The following is a 23674-nucleotide window of genomic DNA, read 5'->3' as shown; positions in this document are numbered from 1 at the left end:
TTCTTCTATCTGCCCTCTGATGGAGGAGGCTAAGACTCTTGTGTAAGCTTCCTGATTCAGGGGACTGGCAATGTGAAAAACTGGGTCTTGCTCTGATGGGCAGGGCCTTGCTCAGTAAAGCTTTAATCCAATTATCTGTTGATGGGTGGGGTTGTGTTCCCTCCCTGTTAGTTGTTTGGTAACCCAGTCTTGGGGTCTATGGGCACTATGGTAGGGTTAACGGTGACCTCCAAAAGGGCTTACACCAAGGGGGAACTTCAGAGCCAGGGCCCTGTGGTGAGCCCCTGCCAATGCACGCCTCCACAGGAGGCCCTCCAACACTAGCAGGTGGTTTGGTTCAGTCTCCTGTGGGGTCACTGCTCCTTTCCTCTGGCTCTTGGTTTGCACAAGATTTTGTTTGTGTCCTCCAAGACTGTAGTCTCTCTTTCCCTCAGTCCTGTGGAAGTCCTATAATCAAATCCCACTGGCCTTCACAGATTCCCTGGGGATTCCCAGTCCCTCTGTCAGATTTCCAGGCTGGGAAGACTGATGTGGGGCTCAGAACCTTCTTAACAGTGGGAGAACTTCTTTAGTATTATTGTTCCCCAGTTTGTGGGTCACACAGTGGGTATGGGATTTGATTTTATCATGATTGCACCCCTCCTACCCTCTTGCGGCAGCTTCTTCTTTGTCTTTGGAAGTGAGGTATCTTTCTGGTGGGTTCCAGCATCCTCCTGTGTTTGTTCAACAGCTAGCTGTGACTTTGGTGCTCTAGCAGGAGGAGAGGAGTGTTTCCTCCTACCCCACCATCTTGAACAGGAATCCAAGGCTTTTCTGGTTTTGAGGCACAGGACCTGAATGTAGAGTGGTAAATGAAGGTAAATGGCAGGAGCCGTCCATAATGCAATTCAGTGCTACCATGTCTTCTATGATGAGAAAAAAGAGTTACTACCCAGATATCACCAGATTGTTCTTTCATTGGGGTAGATAGAATTGAATCCAGTAAGGAAACAAAACTTGTGCTGTCAATGACAGGCATGAGTGAAACTGCAGCTTGCCCTCCATCTCCTACTGCTGACAATCATTCAGCTCTACCATCTCCCACATCATCTTTCTCCTGAGTCCCCTGCATAATGCCAGGAACCAGAAGGTCTGTCTCATGAGTGAAATCTGTTGTTTTTCAGTCGCTAAGTCATGTCTGACCCCATGGACTGCAGCATGCCAGACTCCTTTGTCCTCCATTATCTCCCAGAGTTTGCTCAAATTCTTGTCCACTGAATCGGTGATGCTATCTAAACATCTCATCCTCTGCCAACCCCTTCTCCTTTTGCCTTCAATCTTTACTAGCATCAGGGTCTTTTCCAATGAGTCCAGGTGGCCAAAGTACTGGAGCTTCAGCTTCAGTATCAGTCCTTCCACTGAATAATCAGGGTTTATTGCCTTTAAGATTGACTGGTTTGATCTCCTTGCAGTCCAAGAGACTCTCAAGAATCTTCTCCAGAACTACAATTTGAAAGCATCAGTTCTTAGGCACTCAGCCTTCTTTATGGTCCAACTCTCACATCCATACCTGACTACTGGAAAGACCATAGGTTTGACTACATGGACTTTGTCAGTAAAGTGATTTCTCTGCTTTTTAATATACATTCTAGGTTTGTCATAGCTTTTCCTCCAAGGAGCATCTTTTAATTTTGTGGCTGCAGTCACCATCCACAATGATTTTGGAGTCCAAGAAAAAATAAAATCTGTCACTGCTTCCATTTTTCCCCTTCTATCTGCCATGAAGTGAAGAGACTGGATGCCATGATCTTAGTTTATTGAATGTTGAGTTTCAAGCCAGTTTTTTCACTCTCTTCTTTCACCTTCATCAAGAGACTCTTTAGTTCTTCATTTCCTGCCATTAGAGTGGTATCTGCATATCTGAGGTTGTTGATATTTCTCCCAGCAATCTTGATTCCAGCTTGTGATTGAAATGTGGGCTCTTCCAAAATAACCAGGTGAACAACGACGCTTGTCCCTCATTCAAGGCTTCAGGTTAAAAAAATGTCTCCTCCAAGAACTCAAAACCTGAAACTTGTGCCACGTGTGGGTTTGAATTCAAATTTATGCTACACATTCTATGTTGTAGGAATCGCTATGCTGAGACGTTATTGTAAGAAATATTCCAAGGCCATTGATACCAGAAGCCTAGGAGACCTGCAGACCCCTCTGTAAAAACATGTCAATAAACTTAACACATTTCCTCTCTAAAGGGCAAAATTAACAAATAGAGAACTAGAACTAGAGATAACCAGTCTGAGAGAGAGTAGAAATTAAATGCCAAATTGCCAACATCTGCTGGATCATCGAATAAGCAAGAGAGTTCCAGAAAAACATCTATTTCTGCTTTATTGACTATGCCAAAGCCTTTGACTGTGTGGATCACAATAAACTGTGGAAAATTCTGAAAGAGATGGGAATACCAGTCCACCTGACCTTCCTCTTGAGAAACCTGTATGCAGGTCAGGAAGCAACAGTTAGAACTGGACATGGAACAACAGACTGGTTCCAAATAGGAAAAGGAGTACATCAAGGCTGCATATTGTCACCCTGCTTATTTAACTTATATGCAGAGTAAGTATATCATGAGAAACGCTGGGCTGGAAGAAGCACAAGCTGGAATCAAGCTTGCCGGGAGAAATATCAATAACCTCAGATATGCAGATGCCACCACCCTTATGGCAGAAAGCGAAGAGGAACTCAAAAGCCTCTTGATGAAAGTGAAAGAGGAGAGTGAAAGAGCTGGCTTAAAGCTCAACATTCAGAAAACGAAGATCATGGCATCTGGTTCCATTACTTCATGGGAACTAGATAGGGAAACAGTGGAAAGTGTCAGACTTTATTTTTTGGGCTCCAAAATCACTGCAGACGGTGATTGCAGCAATGAAATTAAAAGACGCTTACTCCTTGGAGGGCTTCCCTGGTGGGTCAGAGGTTAAAGCGTCTGCCTGCAATGTGGGAGACCTGGGTTCAATCCCTGGGTCGGGAAGATTCCCTGGAGAAGGGAATGGCAACCCACTCCAGTATTCTTGCCTGGAGAATCCCATGGACGGAGGAGCCTGGTGGGCTACAGTCCACAGGGTTGCAAAGAATCAGACACGACTGAGCTACTTCACTTTCACTTTACTCCTTGGAAGGAAAGTTATGACCAACCTAGATAGCATATTCAAAAGCAGAGATATTACTTTGCCAACAAAGGTCCATCTAGTCAAGGCTATGGTTTTTCCAGTGGTCATGTATGGATGTGAGAGTTGGACTGTGAAGAAAGCTGAGCGCCAAAGAATTGATGTTTTTGAACTGTGGTGTTGGAGAAGACTCTTGAGAGTCCCTTGGACTGCAAGGGGATCCAACCGGTCCTTTCTAAAGGAGATCAGTCCTGGGTGTTCATTGGAAGGACTGATGCTGAGGCTGAAACTCCAATACTTTGGCCATCTCATGTGAAGAGCTGACTCATTTGAATAGACCCTGATGCTGGGAGGGATTGGGGGCAGGAGGAGAAGGGGACGAAAGAGGATGAGATGGCTGGATGGCATCACCGACTCAATGGACATGAGTTTGGGTGAACTCCAGGAGTTGGTGATGGACAGGGAGGCCTGGCGTGCTGTGACGCATGGGGTCGCAAAGAGTTGGACACAACTGAGTGACTGAACTGAACTGAAGTTATGAAAGAAGCAGTAGAACTATGATGAAAGAATACGACAGTGTCGAAAAAAGAACGTGGTGATTTGGAAAACATCAAGTTGAAAATTATGAAGTAGAGAGTACAGTCACTGAAGTAAGAATTCAGTTAGCAGGACTGAGGAGGATGGAAATGGGGGAGGAGAAGAGGAAGTGACTATTAATGGTGTAAGTTTCTCTTGAAATGATGGAATGTTCCACACCTAATTCTTGTGATGCCTTCACAGTCCGTGGCTATACTAAAGAATATAATAATTAATAAATTAATTTGTAAACCTTAAATGTGCATGTCAATTTTACTTCAATAAAGCTGTTTAAAAAAAAAAACACACACACACACACACAAAAACCTCAGTGGGGAATTCTCTGAGAGTCCGGTGCCCCTGGTCAGGGAGCTAAGATCCCACAAGCCACATGGTGTGGCCAAAACAAATTTTAAAAAAGGGGAGAGAGGAAGGAGCATGGGAAATAAGCTGCAGTTAAAAGTGGCAATGACAAAGAACTGTCCCAAATTATAGAGGGCATGAAGCCATAGACAGCAGCAGCAAATTCTCAAAGAGTGTAAGACTGAATCCATTCCTCGACATCTTGAAGTGAAATTGTAAAACACAAAAAAACAAGAAGGAAATCATAAAAGCAGTCAGAAACAACAGATTATTTACAAAGGAACATTAAGACTGTCAGAAATCTTACAGGCAACAAATAGCATCCTCAAAGGACCCTGGAAAGTTAATGTCTATGTAGAACATGGAATTCTACAACTACTACTCAAAATGAGGGTGGACATACTTGGCTAAAGAAAGGCCGAGAACATTTACTCTCATTCTCTTATTCAAAGAACTACCAAAGGAACACCTCTGTGAAAATGAAAACTAACCCAGGAGGAAGGAGGGATGCAGAGTGGCAGTGATGAGCAAGTAAATTGTTAAAAATGTGGACAAGTCTCTGCATTGACTGTAAACATCGTGTATTTGCGGGTGTGTTGAGGGTAATTAAAAACAGAGTCAATCTAAAGTCCTGGACAAAAACAGCACAGAGGTGGGAGGAGGGGCTTGGGGATGATTTTGTGGTCTTTGTGGGAAATATGCTTTCTTTTTATTTGTCTCACTGAGGCTTGCAGACTCTAAGAGTAGGTGTTCTATCCTGTTTCTGTACCCTCATGTGTATAAAGCAGCACCCAACACAAAGAAGTGTGTCCCTATGTGTAAACAGAGGGTATTCTTCTGTACTTTTTTTTTTTTTAACTTTACATAATTGTATTAGTTTTGCCAAATATCAAAATGAATCCGCCACAGGTATACATGTGATCCCCATCCTGAACCCTCCTCCCTCCCCATACCATCAGAGGAAGGTAAACTTCCAAACTCATTCTGTACCTTTTAAATGAGAAAAATGTCACCTCACTTAATCACTCTTGAAAACTAACTATGGTGTACATTTCCCCATTAACTTGGTAATTGAATGTAACTTGTGTCTATGTCCTTTCTGAAATTGGGGTCCCAATATTTTAAATTTTATTTTTAAAGCTGTTTATAAACATCTTCACCTTCTTGTCTTCTCTATGTCTCTCAATTACCTTTTTAGTGATTTTACACAATTAAAAATTTTTATGTAATCTTTCATGTTTTTAAATTCTTCTATCATTAAGTTTAGAAAGCACTGCTTTTATTGCTTCTTCAGTTCAGTTCAGTTCAGTCGCTCAGTCATGGCCGACTCTTTGTGACCCCATGAACCGCAGCACGCCAGGCCTCCCTGTCCATTACCAACTCCCGGAGTCCACCCTAACCCATGTCCATCAAGTCGGAGATGCCATCCAACCATCTCATCCTCTGTCATCTCTTCTCCTCCCGCCCTCAATCTTTCCCAGCATCAGGGTCTTTTCAAATAAGTCAACTCTTCGCATGAGGTGGCCAAAGTACTGGAGTTTCAGCTTTAGCATCAGTCCTTCCAAAGAAATCCCAGGACTGATCTCCTTCAGAATGGACTGGTTGGATCTCCTTGCAGTCCAAGGGACTCTCAAGAGTCTTCTCCAACACCACAGTTCAAAAGCATCAATTCTTCGGTGCTCAGCTTTCTTCACAGTCCAACTCTCACATCCATACATGACCACTGGAAAAACCATAGCCTTGACTACACAGACCTTTGTTGGCAAAGTAATGTCTCTGCTTTTGAATATGCTATCTAGGTTGGTTTTAAGTATTGCTTCTTACATGTCTTGTAACTTCAACATGCCTTTCAACATGGAGCACTGTTAAGTTCCCTATTAACAAGCAGAATATATTTAGGACACGTGTGGTCACGGGCTGGTGTTGATATGGCTTGGGAGATAAAAGGCTGGTCTGAATTTAAAAGGACTTCAGTTTGAATCCAGGAGTATCCAGTGCCTGAACCACATTTATTAGTAGAATTATTAAATATAAATATCAGAAGCCTTTAAAGGTAATAAATCTTGGGAGTTTTGCTTTTTAAATTCAACATACAAGTTTTCAGCCTACTTAAAATGCAGAATTAGGAAAGAGGTTTTCAACACAAGATGAAGTATTCAACTTTTCACTATTTCCAAATGTTACCTTAAAACAGCCTTTATAATTTTGTCCATGAGCATTAGTAGTAAAGAGACAGGTTTTAAAAACCAGAATTTGTACCATACACAAAAGCTGGACTCAGTGATGCACAGAGAGTGATATACACATTTAGCCTTCAAAACTCTGGAGATGCAATTCGGATGAATGGCCCGCCATTACTACTACTGCTCATGTGAGCACTGTCAATCTTGCTGAAATGCTGTCAATGCTTTGCAGGACATTTGTGTTGGGAGCTAAGAGCTGTGCTGTCCACTGGCTACATGTGACTACAAATTAAAAAAAAAAAACAACTTCTTGCTGCGCTGGACCTTAGCTGCAGCACGTGGGATCCAGTTCCTTGACCAGGGATCACCCCCAGGCCCACTGCATTCTGAGTGTCATAGCTACTGGACCACTGGGGAGATTCTGTGACTAGTTACATTTTTAAATTTAAGACATTTACAGTGCAGTTCCTCGAGGGACACTCGCCTCAAGTGCTCAAGGACTACGAGTAGCAGGCAGCCCCCACACCGGACGAAGCAGACACAGAACAGTCCTATCTGTTCCGCTGGACAGAGCTGCCCTGTCTTCCACAATTCTCAGGTGTCTCCTGGGCTGCTTCTTCTCCTCCACCATGTCTCACCAAGCCCTCGCTTCCAACTGTATTATTTCAAGTATATTCTTGCTCTCCCTGCACTCCTCACTGCTGAAAACAGGGGCAGTGTATTTACAAAAAAAACAGGGATGATGTATTTACTCAACACTTACTACTTAAGCACCCCCTTGTCATTTGTCAAAGTCGCTCGGTCGTGTCCTGCTGTGACCGCATGGACTGTAGCCGCCAGGTTCCTCCGTCCAGGCAAGAATACTGGAGTGGGGAGCTGTTCCCTTCTCCAGGAGATCTTCCCAACCCAGTCTCCCGCATTGCAGGTGGATTCTTTTTAACATCTGAGCCACAGGGAAGCCCATCAAGCACTCCCTCAGCGTCGTGCAAAAGGAGTGAGGCACACAGAACTGCAAAGACTGCAGCAGACAGAAGTGCCTTCAGCCTGCTGTCACCAAACATGCCACCCGTCAGTCCCAGACTGTCCTCCTGCGATGCTGAGACAGGAGAGCCACATGCAGATACATCACTGTTCAGGGCCTGCACTCTGTTTAGGCCCATTTTTTTCACCCAGGGGTAGTTTCATCCAACAACTTGAGGGCAGTAGCCCGATGTTTCTTCGATATTTCTCACAGTGTTTACATATTTAATAACAATTGATTTTATATACTGAATTGTACCAGCACTGGGACTGACCTTTGGCCCAGAACTTTCCCCAGGAGATTCTGAACTAAGTACCAGGAAATTCTTGGTGTTCTTACAAGTGCAATAGGCAAACTTACAGAGGAGTGTATTTTTAAAATGCATGCTTGAATTTTTAATGCTTTAAATGCTTTAAAATGCTTCCTGGAAAAATATAATAAAGAATAACAAATGTGTTAAATGCAGGTGATGAACATACAGGTGTGATCAATGCACTAGCCTTTTAGCTCTTCTGGGCTTAGAGTTAAAAAAAAGCTGAAAGGATGTCACACAACCAACATACCCTGTGTTTCAATGGTCCAGGTATTTCTTTAGTTCACCTTTTTATTGCTAAATGGTATTCTACTCCGTGGCTAGATCAGATCTTGCTGATTGACCCACCTGCTGGTGGACATTCAGACTGTTTCCTGTTTGGGGCTATTATGAATAACGCTGTAATTATTCATACACAAGTCTGTGTGTGGGCTTCAATGTGTGGGTTTGAGAGATAAGCATAAAATAGTCATTCTTATTTTATAAGCATAAAATAGTCATTTTATGCAGCTTGTGCTTAGGCCTCACTCAGTAATGCTGTTTTTCAAGACTCAAGTTTAATAAATTTTTATCAAAGCAAAATGACTAGAACTTTCCAGAAAAGCTTTTCAGGTTCATTTAGCTTTCTGGTGAGGTGAGGCTTTGACATGACATCTTTATTTCAATGTGTCTGAATTCTGCTTTTGCAAACAGTATAAGTCTAACGATGTTTCACAGATGATCCAAAAGCTTGTGAGGTTTGCTGCTCACTGGACAGCAAGCAGCTGTCCAGGACTGGAGAGAACCAGTGCAGAAGGCACAGACCAGCCTGTGCATCTGTAACACAGCACAAGGCTGCTTTTACCCATCATCCCAATTTGAGTTAGTTTTTACATCTGCTTCGAGTTGCCTTACTGCCTGCCATTCATTAGTGCCTAACTATATGCCAGGAGCTTTACACAGTGTAAAGTTCTCTGGTGGCTCACCCGAGTATTAGATGGGAACACCGTGGCGACGGTGGCAGGGCCCTGCTCCTGCCCCACAGTGCACGTGCCTGGATTCCAGCTGGTAGCTTGGTCTGTTTTCTGTTCCATTGCTTGGTGCCAACCATGTAACTGCCTCTTTTACAAACCAAGTCTACAGGCTTCAAAAAGTAGTCAGTTTGCGTTGTCTTCAGTCTGATACCGGTGCCAGTGGGTAGGCTACCGAATCCTTGCACCAACTTCTATGAAGCAAGCTAATGACAGCTAACATGTACTGGGGTATAGTGTATGTCAGATATGAACAGGCTCTAAATTATTAATAATTTTCTCATTCTACTTTCAGTATCTATTATTATCCACATTTTACAATTGAGAATGCTGATGGGTCTCAAAGAAGTTGCCAATGATGAAGAGTACTTCCTCAAATATTCCTTTAATTGAGGTATAACTGACATTTCCTTCAAATAATGGTGACTTAAAAACCATGTCATTTCAGAAATTGAAAATAATTTATAAAAATAAGAAAATTTGATTTTTGCCTTGGAAGCTGACATAAAATGGCCTTGACTTTCTAAAGCCAACTTTGTTCTTTCCCCATCCTTGTTTTTGGATCATGAATTCAGGTGGCATCAACAAGTACTTCAAAGAAAAATCCCCGAACTGTGAAGACAACAGGTGTATTTCCCCTCTGAAAATTGAGAGCCACAATATTTAGCTATTAAAGTATTTTCCGTGGAACTAGTCTCCGATCGAGTGATATCACTCTAGTGGCTCAGCAAGTGGCAGGCTCCCTCCTTGCAAATCCCCACAGAACGCCTCCTGCTCAGCAGGCGGCCAGACGTCTGGACCTGACGCCCCACGTGAGGAGACTGCAAAGTGCTCCCTGCTTCACATCCGGCCTGGTAGGGAAAAGTCTGAATTTGGGAGTGACGAAGTAAGCGCTTTAAGAACACATACTCCACATATACGTTCCACAAGAATCCAAGAAAAAGGTATGGTGCTTGTCCATCACAAGGCTGTGTGCTCCACAACACCCAGTGGTTACCCTCAGGATGACAGAGGAGCTGCTTTTCTCAGAAACCCCTTTCCTGTCTCCTGGGCTAAGCACAATGATGCCAAGGCTCTACGTCTTCTCTTTAAGAATTTCAAACAGTGATATAGGTCTGCTTTAATTCTTCCTTTTGCATTTAGGTAAGACTGTTTCCCATACTAGTTTTACATGTTCTAGAAGAGCTTAAAAAACTACGAACATATTGATATTAAAACATGAAGTGTTAGGAATCAAAATGACACAAGGGCCAAAGACCATGATATGAGGCAGTCGGTAGTGCGGCTTGTATGCACATCACCCCACCTCGTCCTTCCCAGAGGCAAGCTCAGGCAGCCATGAGCAGCTACTGCAAGACCTCTCCAGGGTTGTTCAGGTCATCACTGGCCAACAGTCAAGCTTGAAATAGCAACCTAAACCAAGACGAAGCACTGGGTTGTTCTATCCAAAGGAAGGCCAAGTGTCTTCTGCAGCAGAATTTCTGTGCGAGTCAGCCCTAGACTGAGCCAGCGGCGCTGTGCTGGGGATGTGATGTGGGTCCCCAGCAGCAGTGATATCTGGAGATTAATACTGAAAGCTACGCTTGGTCTGGATGTCATCAAGAATCTGCTGTAGCTCCTCATCTTCAAACCGCCCCTCCAGGCTACAAGAAGAAAACCAAGAGTGAGTGTAACAGCAGCTGGCAGTGCTCCCACCCTCTTCTCTCGTAGGTGCAGATCTTGGAGCACTGCTGGCTCACCTCTCCGCTCACCGCTGAACACTGACACCTTTACGTTTCAACTCAATTTCCTTCCTTTCCTTTGAAACATTATCAAGTATTTCAAATACATAAAAGGTATAGAAGAATTATCCCTAGTTGACTCAGTAATAAATATTGACAGACACAAATCAATGGTTCTCTGTGGGCTCCCCTACTCCAAAACCTTCTCTTCCTTCCCTAGGAGTAACAATCATCCTAAATTTGGCATTCATTACCCCTACATATATTTTTATACTTACTACTGTATACATGAATGTACCTATAAGCAATACATAGCACTGTTTTTAAACTGTAAGAAACAGCAGTTATGTATCCTTCTGCAATTTTTTCACTCAACGTTCATTCTGGCATATAGTGACATTATCTCACATTGTTCTAGTTCACTTATTTTTTTCACTGCTGTATAATAAACATTGCACGACTGCACAGATTTATCCAGTCTTGCAGACTGAAGACTGTTGGCAAGTTTCCACTATCACTAATAATGCAGCAATATACACTGGAATACATGTCTCCTTTTAAACTATGTTTGACCTGCTTTTAGGACACATACCCAGGAATGAATTTTGGGGTCACGGGGTGTATTTAACTTTACTAGATGTAGCCAAATTATTCTCCAAATTGACTGTATAAATCTGTACTCCTATCATCAGTGGACCAGAGTTTCAGCTGTTTCACATTTCTGCCCACAACTGGTACACTGTAAAAACATTGGTCTTACTACAAAAGCACTCATTCTCCTGGGCTGGCCACAAAGTTTGTTTTTTTCCTTAAGATGGCTCTATTAGCGCTTACTTGTCTTTAATTTCATTCAAAACAATTTTGTTAGACTACATTGTGACAGCTCTCATATCAGCATGCATTAAAAAAAAACTTATCAGAATTGGTCAATTTTTGTGTAGCCATTTCAATACGGAAGACAGAAGAAAAAAAGCAACACTTTTGGCCTATTATGCTTTATTTCAAGAAAGGTAAAAACACACCTGAAGTGCAAAAAAAGATTTGTGCAGTGTATGGAGAAGGTGCTGTGACTGAATATGTCAAAAGTGGTTTGTGAACTTTTGCACTGGAGATTTCTTGCTGGACGATATCCCACAGTCAGACAGAACAGCTGAAGTTGATAGCAATGAAATCAACACAATAATTGAGAAAACAATCAATGCTATACCACGCAGGAGATAGGTAGCCAACACACTCAAAATATCTGAATCAAGCATTGAAAATCATTTGCACCAGCCTGGTTATGTTGATTGCTTTGATGTCTGGGTTCTACATAAGTTATGCAAAAAAAAAACAAACCAAACCCTTCTTGACCTTATTTCCTGTGCAATTCTATACATGAATATAACAAAAACATTTCGTTTTAAAAACAAAGTTTGAAAGGTGATGAAAGTGAATACTGTACAATAATGCAGAATGGAAGAGATCCTGGGGCAAGCAAAATGAATCACCACCAACATGCCAAAGGCCAATCTTCATCCAAAGAAGGTGGTGATGTGTACATGGTGGCATCGGGAGTCCTCTATTATGAGCTCTTTCTGGAAAAGATCCCAATTAGATCAACCGAAAGCAGCACTTGACAAAAAGTGTCAGGAATTAGTCCACAGAAAATGCATAATATTCTATCAGGATACCACAAGACCAAATGTTTCTTTGACAACCAGGAAAAAACTGTTATAGCTTGGCTGGGAAGTTTTGATTCATCCACCATATTCATGGGAGCCTCTTGATGAAGGTGAAAGAGAAGAGTGAAAAAGCTGGCTTAAAACTCAACATTCAAAAAACCAAAGATCATGGCATCTGGTCCCATTACTTCATGGCAAATAGATGGGGAAACAATGGAAACAGTGAGAGACTTTATTTTCTTGGGCTTCAATATTACTGCAGATGGTGACTGCAGCCATGAAATTAAAAGACACTTGCTCCTTGGAAGAAAACCCATAACCAACTAGAGAGTATTAAAAAGCAGAGACATTATTTTGTTGACAAAGGTCCACACAGTCAAAGCTATGTTTTTTCCAGTAGTCATGTATGAATGTGAGACCGTAAGGAAGACTGAGCGCCGAAGAACTGATGCTTTTGAACTGTGGTGTTGGAGAAGACTCTTGAGAGTTCCTTGGACTGCAAGGAGATCAAACCAGTCAATCCTGAAGAAAATCAATCCTGAATAATCACTGGAAGGACTGATGCTGAAGTTCCAATACTTTGGCCACCTGATGCGAACAGCTGACTCATTAGAAGAGACCCTGATGCTGGGAAAGATTGAAGATAGGAGGAGAAAGGGACAACAGAAGATGAGATGTGGTTGGATGGTATCACCGACTTAACGGACATGAGTTAAGCAAGCTCCAGGAGATGGTGAAGGACAAGGAAGCCTGGCTTGCTGCGTCCTTCCATGGGGTTGCAAAAAGTCCAACACGAGTAAGCGACTGAAAACAAATTCACCAGACACTGAACTTTCAGATTTCCATTTATTTCGGTCTGTACAAAATTCTATTAATGGAAAAAATTTCAATTTGTTCCTCTTCAATAGAAGAAGGTAAAAGGAACCTGGAACAGTTCTTTGATCAAAAAGATAAAAAGTTTGGGAAGATGGAATTATGAAGTTGCTTGAAAAATGGCAGAAGGTAGTGGAACAAAATGGTGAATACGTTTTTCAATAAAGTTCTTGATGCAAATGAAAAATGTGTTTTATTTTTACTTTTAAAACCAAAGGAATTTTTTGGCCAACGATATCACACAGCTTTTAAACACAGTAATTCTACTTGTAGGAATTTATTCAACATACACAGAACTTTTCACCACCAGTACTAACCTTGGGATCAGAGCCTTGGACTCCTCAGCAGTCTCTGGACAAAGGTTGGCTAAACAGGCCAACTCAAACTTATGAAGCTTCTTCTGGAGCAGCAAGCTGATCATAGGGGAGAAATATCAAAACAAGCCAAATGATGAATAAGAAAAAGCAGATGAAATGTAGCTAGCAAGGAAGAGAAGAATGTAAAGCATCTGCAATCTTTCCATTAAGATTAGGTTTGCTGCAAAATCCCACTTTCAAATCATGTTCCTGTTTCTCTTCCTGGAGAGCAGGAAGCTATGAATCAGGCAAAGACAATAAAAGTAACCTGAGCACACCTAAGCAGAGGATTCTTGTGGTAAAAACTTACGAAAAAAATGCTCTCTACCTGGAGGAGCATACCATCTTTCCCCCAAGAATTTATTTTGTTGCTTTCCGCTCTTCCTACCACTGTTCTTTGCTTCCTTTGTTATTAATTTTATGTCTTAACACACGACGTTAGAGTTCCCTGATCTATTAGGCATTTTGACTTGGAGGAAATTCTTTTTTTAAAAAAGTTTTTCTTCATTTTTGGCCACGCTGAATGGATTGCAGAATCTTAGTTCCTTGACCAGGGATCAAACCCAGGCCCTTTGCAGTGAAAGTGCAGAGTCCTAACCACTGGGCCACCAGGGAATGCCTCAAATTCTCTTTTACATGTATCTAAGAAATGAATACAGGCATATCTTACTTTGTATAAATCTGTGTATAAGCTGCATCTTATTTTAAACGTACTTCTAGTTCAAACTGTAAAAAAGCACATAATTAATACAAATCATATCCTGGATTCTCATACATCTACTATATTTTTAAAAAGATAATATCATTTTAGTAGAATATTTTATCAAGACACCAACTATACATTAAATTTTCTAAACGTTAAAAAATATTTATCTTATCTATTTCTTCTTCCTGTACTGTGTGTTCGTTGCTGCACGCGTGCTTTCTCTAGTTGGAGTGAGTGAGGGCTGCTCTCTGCTTGTGTGCCCGGCTTCTCACTGCGTCGGCTCCTCTCGGTGGAGCATGGGCTGCAGAGCGCACTCAGTAGCTGTGCCGCTTGCAATCAGCTGCCCCTCGGGCATGTGGACTCCTCCCCAACCAGGGGTCAAACCAGTGTCCCCTGCACTGACAGGCAGATTCTTAATCACTGGACCACCAGGGAGATCAAACTGCTTAAAACAGAGGTTGTCCATGGTAAATTAGGTTTCAGAAAGGACCTGTTTTAAAAAATCTTATTTTTGGCTGTGCTGTGCAGCATGCAGCTTCTTAGTTCCCTGACGAGGAATCTAACCTGCATCCTCAGCAGTGAAAAAAGAGTTTTAACCACTGGACTGACTGTGAAACCCTTGATTATCTCATCAGACAAAAATATTTACTGTCCTTATCACTTGATTACAAGTCTACTAGTTATTATACAAAACTGAGAACATAAAGACAGAAAAATGTCATCCATATTACTACCTAAACAAAACCAACATTACCATCTTAGTAAACCATTCCAAACATCTTTCTATGTTTTAGAAATAAACTCACTCATTCTATTGTGTAACTTTTGGTCACCTAATAAAGCTATTTTCATTTTGTAAAGAAAAACTTACACAGGTTCATAATGTAGTAAATATATGTATATGAAGGAGTTTGTTTGTAAAATGAACACATGCTCATTTATAACAAACACCCCCTCAAAAAAACCCACCCAATATGGGAAAATGACCTGAAATTCTACCCAGAAATAACTAGTGCTAACATATTCATGGAGATCCTCTTCCCTTCTCTACATAATTAAAAAAAAAAAAAAAAGAAATCATAACAAATGTTATTCTGTAACCGGCCTTTTTTCACTCAACAATACAGTCACTGTTTTCCACATTTTACACACGTACCTTTTCCTTCGACTTGGCATTCAACAGGTTGTGTCTTAAATTATATAGCAAACGTCCTGCTCTTGAACACTTCCATTGCTTCCAATTATTCATCATTTTGAATAATGCATTCTGAACATCACTGTAAATGCATACTTCTTTATGTATCTGATTACTGTGTGTTTTAAAGATAAATTTCTGGAAGCAGAATTACTCAGTCAAAAATATGACTGTCCGGAAGGCTTCTGAGAGACAGTGCCCTAAAAGAGCTTTACCATTATACACTCCCACCAGCAGTAAAAGATGGCGCCTGTTTCTCTTACTTCTTACACTAGGTTTCCCATTGTTTGTTTGTTTGGCTTAAAACAACTTATTACTTCAATTCAGGAGGCCAGAAGTCTGAAATTAAGATGTTGTCAGGGTCGTGCTCTTCCTGAAGCCTCTAGGAGAGAAGCTGTTTCCTGCAGTTTCTTAGCTTCCGGTGCCACTGACAATCCTTGGTGCTCCTTGGCTTGTAACATGACAACCATTCTCGGCTTGCATTGTCATACGGTATTTTCCCTGTCATACTCTTCTTATAAGGGTAACAGTCATACTGAATTAGAATCCACTTTAACTGAGTATGATCTCATCTTGACTTTCTGCAAAGATTCTATCTCCATAAAAAGACACATTCACAGGTACTGGGGATTTAGTGCTTCAGCATCTTTTGAGGGGACACATTTCAACCTATAACATGGTCCAAAGGGGAGAGGTTTGGTCTCAGATGGTTCCAAAAGAAAGTCACTGGGGAGGCTTCAAAAACATTAGTCAAAGAGCCAGGCCTATTGAGGAATGGGTAAAGAATGAAGAGGGCTTCCCAGGTGGCTCAAGCGGTAAAGAATCTGCCTGCCAGTGCAGGAGACGTGGATGGTTTCCCATTCTTTTAAAATCTGCTTAGCCATTTTAGAATTTCTTTGACTTCCTTGAAGATGAGCATTACTTCATATGAACTAGACAGTCTTTTGAAGTTGTGATATAAATCTAGTCATTAAAGACTAAGTTCATTTTTATAAACTGGGTGTCATCTCTTACTTTTTAGAGCTCTTAACATTAAGGATTATCAATCCTTTCCCAGTTTACTCATACTTACATTTTAAGTATGGCAGTTTATTGATATAAGGAAGTTTAAAGATATTTATTGCAAATTCATTTACTTATTCAACTAAAAACTAGTTAGTGCCTTTAATGAAATTGACAGTGATGAATACGATCAAGTCCTTGCTCTTGCAAAGCTTACAGCCAACTAGAGTTTATCAACCTTCCCCACATATAAAGTCCTACTAACCACAGCCAAAATTGTACATTCACTCATGTTATCACATAGTACTTTTATGCATCATAGTTTACATTTACGTTCTTAATTTCTAAAGAAACCAGTTTGGAATAAGGTATACAGAGTTAAAACTCTGTTTTAAAATATTTCCCCACTAACTCAGCATGCCACCTTTGTCATATACTGGAATCATATAAACTATAATAAATTTGGATTTGAATCTGTTCCTTAATTTCCTATTCTGTCCCAATGACCTATCCTCACACCAAAGTGTCACTATTTTAATTACTGTCATTTTTTAATGTATTTTAACGTCTTATAGGGCAAATTCCCTTTTTTTTTTTTTTAATTTTTTCCTGACAATTCTTACAAATTTAAGATCTTTTGGGGGGTATTTATTTATTATTATTTTTCACTGCTGAGGATGTATTTTTCTCGGCACCATTTTAGATAGACTGTGCTACTCACTGGTAGGATTCAAATCATCAGTGTCTTGCCTCAGCCACTATGATCTATTACCATCTCATCTTAGTTGAATTATATGGCAAATTAAGCTTTATCATGAGCATATTTGACAGAGAGAGAGAGAGTGTGTGTATGTGTGTTTGTGTGTCTGTGTGTAGGCTTCTCAGGTGATTAAAGAATCTTCGACTGCCAATGTTGGGAAGATTCTCTGGAGTAGGAAATGGCAACCCACTCCAGTATTCTCACCTGGAAAATTCTAGGGATAGAGGAGCCTCAAGGGCAAATATACATCAATTCCCTTAAGGATTTAGAATGGCACTAAATGTATACATTAATTTGAAGATAAATGACATCTTTATAGTATTAAGACCTTTTATTTGTGAATGTTTAAGTCCATCTTCATTTACTCATTTTTTGGGTCAAACAATTAGCAGTTTTGTATGGAACATTTTCCCCATGAATACACTCACACTTTTCACAACAGTCTATACTTCACATAGTTTTATCACTTCATCTTCTGTGCATTTAACTATTTTTTTTTTTTGGCTGCATTGAGCAGCTTATGGGATCTTAGTTCCCCAACCAAGACTGAACTGAGCTGCTGCAGTGGAAGGACTGAGTCCTAACCAATGGATCACCAGGGAACTCCCTCTGCACATTTAACTTATGTGACCATTCTTCAATTTCATTTTCTATCATAATTTTTAATGACAATACAGGAGTCGATCAAATGGATTTACCACAACTTATTTAATTACTACTGAACATTTAGGTTGTTTTTCACCTTTGACTACTATAATTCTCTGAAGAGTCTGCATATATACATCTTCTTGTTCATCTGCTTTTCCTTAGGACAGTTACTTCTCAAACATTTTCACAGGAGTGGAGCAAACAAGCACCCCAAGGCAGCCTGGAGGCACGACTTTCTGCAACTGCCAAGGATTGAAGTCTCATGATTTAATTCAAGAACTCATAGACATTTTTTGTTTTATTTCACAGTATACTGGTATCTGCTTGCTTTAATGTAGAAATGTATTAAATCATGTACTATCAAATAAAACTGATACTTCAAGAAAAAGATGCTACCCAGTTTATAAAAATGGACTTATCCAGTGGCTCGATTTGTATCAAACTTCAAGTGACTATCTAATTCATACAAATAAAGTTCATCCCCAAGGAAATCAAAGAAACGTTAAAATAGCTCTTGTTTTCTCTGGGGCCTCCTGTATGCTCTGGCACCTCACTGTTCCCAGAGCATATCCAACTTAATTTGAGAAGTAATGCCTTAGGGAGAATAAAGGCTAAAAACCAGTCACCGTTTGAATGGCAAAGATCCAAAAGAATAATCCAAGTTTATGCTTGTTTGTTTATTTATTGGCCATGCCATTAAGCATGTGGGATCTTGGTTCCCTGACCAGGGATGGAACCTGGGTCCCCTGCATCAAAAGGCGAACTCTTTTCTTTTCTTTTTTTTTTCTTTTCATTTATTTTTTTTTATTTTTTAACTTTACAATATTGTATTGGTTTTGCCATATATCAACATGATCCAAAAGGCAAATTCTTAACCATTGGACCTCCAGGGTAGTCCCTCTTGCTACATTAATGAATATAATTATATATTAATTATACAATTAATATATTTATTGTGTATCATATACAGATATATTAATAATATATAATAATAAATTATACATAATATATAAAATTATATATTATATAACATTATATATAATTATATAATAATATATTCCACCAGGATAATTCCCTGGTGGTTCAGTGGTTAATACTCCACACTTTATACTTCCACTGTAGGGAGCGTGGGTTCGATCCCAGCTTGGGGAACTAGATTTCACACGCAAAAGGGCAACTAAAGAGATCTGCCACAACTACTGAGCCCTATACTCTGGGGCCTGCAAGTCACAATGAGAGAGAAGCCTGCACACTGCAGTGAAGAGCTGATGTGCAGACCCAAAGACCTGACACAGACAAATAAATAGATAGGTATTCCAAAAAAACACAGCAATATCTCTAGGACCTATCAGGTGAATGATAAATAAATAAGTCCACTCTATTTAAAACATAACAGGGCTGTGTGCTTGTGACGTGTATGTATATGAATTCATGGAACAAGCTCTGGAGGGCTAGCAACAAACTTTTGACAGTAGTCACTCTGCAGGGAGGTAAGTGGGATTTGGGGTACAAAAGAAGTAGGCAAGGAGGATTTTGGCCTAACAAGCTACTTTAAATTTTGTCAAAGACATAATTTTACTTGCATGAATCATACGGATGATGCCATGAGGTAGTGGGGGGTGGGGTGGGTGAGTGAGCATGGTGGTGGTGACAGTATTCTGCATGCAGGTATCCAATAGTCTGGGTTAGTAAGAACTTTCTTTCCACTCACCTACGGACACTGGCAATGGTCTCTCTGTTTTTGAAACGACTGAAACGGGCAGTGTAATTTAAAGTTTTCATGAAGACCTCGGAAAGTTCCTGCTCATCCTCTGCGCTCTCATTCTGCTGCTTTCGATGCTCAAGAAGCATATGAACTTCGGAATTCAGAAGCGTCTCAGCTGTTTCAAACTCTATTTGCGAGAAGCATAAATGTCAACTGAAAATATTTCTCCCCAAGTCAGCTTCTAAATGTTCATTTGCCTTAGTGACTATCAGCAAATTTCTGACCCTGCAGAAATCCAGAGGCTTCACATCCTACAACTGCACAGTGTTCAAACAAACAAAACACCTTAAATAAAAAGAACCGAGACAAAACCCAGGTACCAAAAACTGGTTTATCATGAAATTCAGAAAACCACCTACCTCTCAGTTATCACACCTTAAAAAAAAAAAACAAACATATGTGTCCATTATGCCTACAACGTCCGTGACGCTGTCCTCAGAAATATTTCACCCTGAGTCTGTGAAATACAATACTGAAAGCAATCTCTATATACATTAATATATAGAATTATGGTACAACCATTAAGTGGGCTTCCCTGGTGGCTTAGTGGTAAGGAATCCACCTGCCAATGCAGGAGACCTGGGCCTGATCCCTTGGTGGGGAAGATGCCCTGGAGAAGGAAATGGCAACCCACTCCTATATTCTTGCCTGGGAAATTCCATGGACAGAGGAGCCTGGTGGGCTACAGTCCAAGGGTCGCAAAAGAATTGACACAACAACTCTGCGACTGAACACCATCACCACCCATCAAGTACTATCTAGTCCTTTAAAAGAATAGAACAGTTCTACACAATTTATGATTTCTATAGCATAATCCTATTTTTGCAAAGAATAAAGGGTATATGTATAAGTATATATTTATAAATAAGCGTGGTTTGGAAGGATAAACACTAAACTATTTATAGTTGTTTGGGTGAAAAGGTGCGAACTTTAATGTTTTACTCTGCATATATTATGGCAATTTTTTTAAAAAGGAGGGTACTGTTAAAGTATCCCCCACTTTGTTGTTACTGTTCACTAACTTCGTGTTTTTCAGTACCTGTAAGATATATTTTGAAGTCTTAAGCTACTTATTTTGGGTTTTTAAATTACACATTAAGTCCATCACACAGCACAGAAGTTCCCTGATAGCAAACCGTGCTTTACTCCCTGCCATCTGACAAAGATTCTCTTCTCTCTTTACTAAACTCTGGCCAGGCTCCTGCGCGCCCCTTTCTCGACTAGGACTCAAGGTTGTTCCACAAAGACTTGAAGAAAACACTAACACGATTTCTAACAGCTCAAGGCTGCATCCCTGGGATGACTCTTGCTCCTTGACAATGGCTGCTTATGAAAACTGAAGGCTGTCAAAATAATTCGTTTGTTCCCGACAACATCTGAAGATATGGCCCTTGTCGCACAGCCCAGAGCGAAGGGTGTGGGAGGGAAGGAGCCTAATACCGTAACTTATCAGTTAACAAATCCAAAAGAGCTTCAAACGGACCAACCCCCGCTTCTCGTAATTTTTCATTTCCCTATGAGCCCCTGCTCACCACTCTCTCTATTCCTTCATTCTCCCTTTAAAATGCCCAGTCACCTTTGTACAAATCCAAGTCTAGATGATTCCACGCTTCACGCTTTTCCCTACTGCGATAGTATATTAATGATTAAAACCTGCCATTACCCCTTTCATGTTGGCTTTATTTTTGACACAACCGTCTAGCACTTAAAACAACTTAAACACGAACAAGAGGCCACCCGGGGCGATGTGGAGTTGGGCGCCGACGGCTCCAGGGCTGCCGGTGTGGCCTCCAGCCGGCCAGTTCCCGCGATACCGTGCCCAGACGACCCGCACCCTCCTCCTCCGCGCCCTTCGCCACGCCTGCCCAGGCCGCACCTTTGGGAAAGATGAGTTGTGACGCGTCCTCCTCTACATCTCCAGAGCGCGGATCGCTACCGCCCGCCGCCATCCTCTCGCCGAGAACCAGTACTCACGCTGTCGGAAACGGAAGCTCTTTCCGGCCGCCGCCACGGAAGGGGCGTGTTCTTGGAGACGGGGCGGGGCCCCACTGGAGATGGGCGGGCCGCGATGGGTAGGCGAGACAACCGCGAGGTGGGCGGGGCCAAGGGACCTAGCGGCCTCGGGCGCGTGCGGAGACGGGCCAGAGCGGTGGGGTCTTGCAGGTCTCTGGAAGTGCCGTGGCAGGGTGGCGTATCCTGCGGCCGCGGCAGGAGAAAACCGTCACTTTCTTCAACAGTAGGTCCTTCGCCGCGAGTCGTGGGGACTGCTCACTTGGCATTTCTGAGCTTCAGCTATCTTACCTGTGAAGTGTGGATGAGGATACCGGTTTCCAGGGCGCAGGGGAAGGATTAGATGGGATGCAGGAACGCGCTGACCGACCCAAGGATCTCTGGTTGATGGGAAGCTGGGTAGGTGACTCTGAAAACATTCAGTGTAATTCCTCCAATGCCTCAAAGCGTTTAAAATGTTTGATTTGTAGTGGATTTTTTCCAATACTTCTGAACATGTGGATAGTGAAATTGAGAAGCCTGTTGGAACATTTGGATGATAGAGTAAGTAAGCAAATGAAAAATGATTTTGTTTCCAACTTGAGAGAAAACAGATGGTTGTACAATGAAGGAAATAACCATAGTGCACTGCTTGGCTCAGAAATGAACCATCTATAAGTATATAAACTGTTCACAAAAAATGAAGATATTACCAGACAAGGGTATGCATCTGTATTCCTTTGATTTATAATTCCTTTAAATTATAACTTATAAAAGTTAATTTGCCTTGTATATGTGTTTCCAAAAGAAATGTATCAGGTGAATTAGTGGTAGGTTATATAGTGCTGACAGGGCTTATTACTGCTTCAAAGTGCTTTCCTACACAGTTCATTAGAGCTGCAGACCAATGCCCAGAGAAGTCTGGGAACATGCCCCAGCTGGGTATGGGATACAGTCTTGAGCTCAGTGTAGGCCCCGTTCTCCCATCTATCCATCCAACAGGCTTTTGCAGAGCACCTACCTACTACTTAACTGGACCTTAACATTTGCTGGCCCCAGTACTAGCCAGATAACCTAACACACAGCAGGAAGTCAACAGAAGAGAGAAGAAAGGAGAACAACAAATAATCCACACTGATGTTTCACAGGCTGTTCTGTCCACATTTTCATTCAGGAAACCATTATAAACACGTAAGTGCAAGGCACTGAATTTAAAAAGATGAATCAGTCCTACAGCCGTACCAAAGAAGAGCTCACGTAAGAGTAGCTCATGCAAGATCTGGACTTAGTTTCCATCATAAAAGAGAGTGACAGAAGATACAGAGAAAGAGATCATTAAGTTCCTCAAGAGCTACTATGGTTCTTTGTACTGTATTGGCTCAGAGTCAAGTTCTTCAACCAGCCCAGTGAGTGCCTTTCAAAGGCAGATATTCAAGCCAAGGTCACAGACCCTAGATTTATCTGGAAGCAGATTTAGAGCAGACTTGGAGCACCTCCTCCATCCTGATAAGAACTCTGATTTCTGACCACATGGCTTAGTTAACATTTCTCAAACAACAGAATGGTTAAAATGGCAAATTTTATGTTATATGTGAGTCCATGGGGTCAGAGAGTCAGATGTAACTAACACTTCTATATTACTACCACAAAAAAACAACAACAAAGACATGGATTTCCATGCCGTTTAACTACAGGTGGTATTACAAACATGAAATACTACTCTAGAACCATAATTTCTCTTGCAGGAACAAAATCCCTCTCACACACTCTGGAGTTATCACCCCAGTCGGTTTAGATCAGTTGTAATCTATTTCCAAAATCATCTAACCCTGATAATGTACACCTGTGGCCAAGAATCAGGGATGAGGATCTGGGTATCTTAAAAAAAATTACACCCATGCAAATAATTTCAGCCGAAGACTAACAATATCAGTATATGAATGTAAAGTGTGAAGTTATTCCTTGCTATTTTCGCCAAACACACCTTATCCTTTCTGGGCCATTCAAAACTAAGAAATATTTTCCTTTAGGTCAGACCACACAATGTCCCAGGGTCACTGTTGGGTTAGTTAACCTCATGAATTATCTTAAATTTGAGCATTTCCCCACAACCCCCTTTCAGGTTGTAGCTTTCTGGGCAAGGTCAGCTTCACTGGAAAATCTAAGAACTATGAATCTTAGTTCAGAAAATTTGGCTCTTAAAAAACCAGTGGTACTGCTAGCAACCACAAAAAAAATATAAAAATGAAAGGTAATTGAGGTTCAACACCATACAAAAATATGCAGGTTGAATAAATATGGTCAGGTTGGCTATCTCTAAATGACTATTCAAAAATTACTATTACTATCTACTATTCAAAAAAAAAAAAAAGACAAGACAAAGAAC

General features: G+C 41.1%; 1 protein-coding gene across 1 annotated transcript; it reads right to left on the bottom strand.

Annotated features, from left to right (window-relative positions):
- Window positions 1-8970: 8970 nt before the first annotated feature.
- POLR2D (RNA polymerase II subunit D) lies at window positions 8971-21311 on the bottom strand. The gene is made up of 4 exons (XM_061431976.1): window positions 21176-21311; window positions 19246-19426; window positions 13185-13280; window positions 8971-10252 (listed from the first exon to the last, which is right to left on the bottom strand). Exons 1-4 carry the CDS (start codon window positions 21246-21248, stop codon window positions 10174-10176), a joined length of 429 nt encoding a protein of 142 aa, XP_061287960.1. The 5' UTR covers window positions 21249-21311; the 3' UTR covers window positions 8971-10173.
- Between the last annotated feature and the right edge of the window lie 2363 nt (window positions 21312-23674).

This window comes from Bos javanicus, chromosome 2, assembly GCF_032452875.1.
Source record: "Bos javanicus breed banteng chromosome 2, ARS-OSU_banteng_1.0, whole genome shotgun sequence".
In the NCBI taxonomy this organism is placed as follows: domain Eukaryota; kingdom Metazoa; phylum Chordata; class Mammalia; order Artiodactyla; family Bovidae; genus Bos; species Bos javanicus.
Note: the sequence above shows the minus strand (reverse complement) of the source record. Positions and strands in the feature narration are given on the sequence as shown.

Bases quoted from the DNA above. Each gene is read 5' to 3' on its own strand.
- POLR2D (XM_061431976.1), bottom strand. From the start codon at position 21,248: ATGGCGGCGGGCGGTAGCGATCCGCGCTCTGGAGATGTAGAGGAGGAC. The intron at 13,281-19,245 runs GTGAGTGGAAAG...CCCTATGATCAG, and splicing joins ACCATTGCCAGTGTCCGTAG to CTTGCTGCTCCAGAAGAAGC. The intron at 10,253-13,184 runs GTTAGTACTGGT...TTCTTCTTGTAG, and splicing joins TCCAAGGCTCTGATCCCAAG to CCTGGAGGGGCGGTTTGAAG.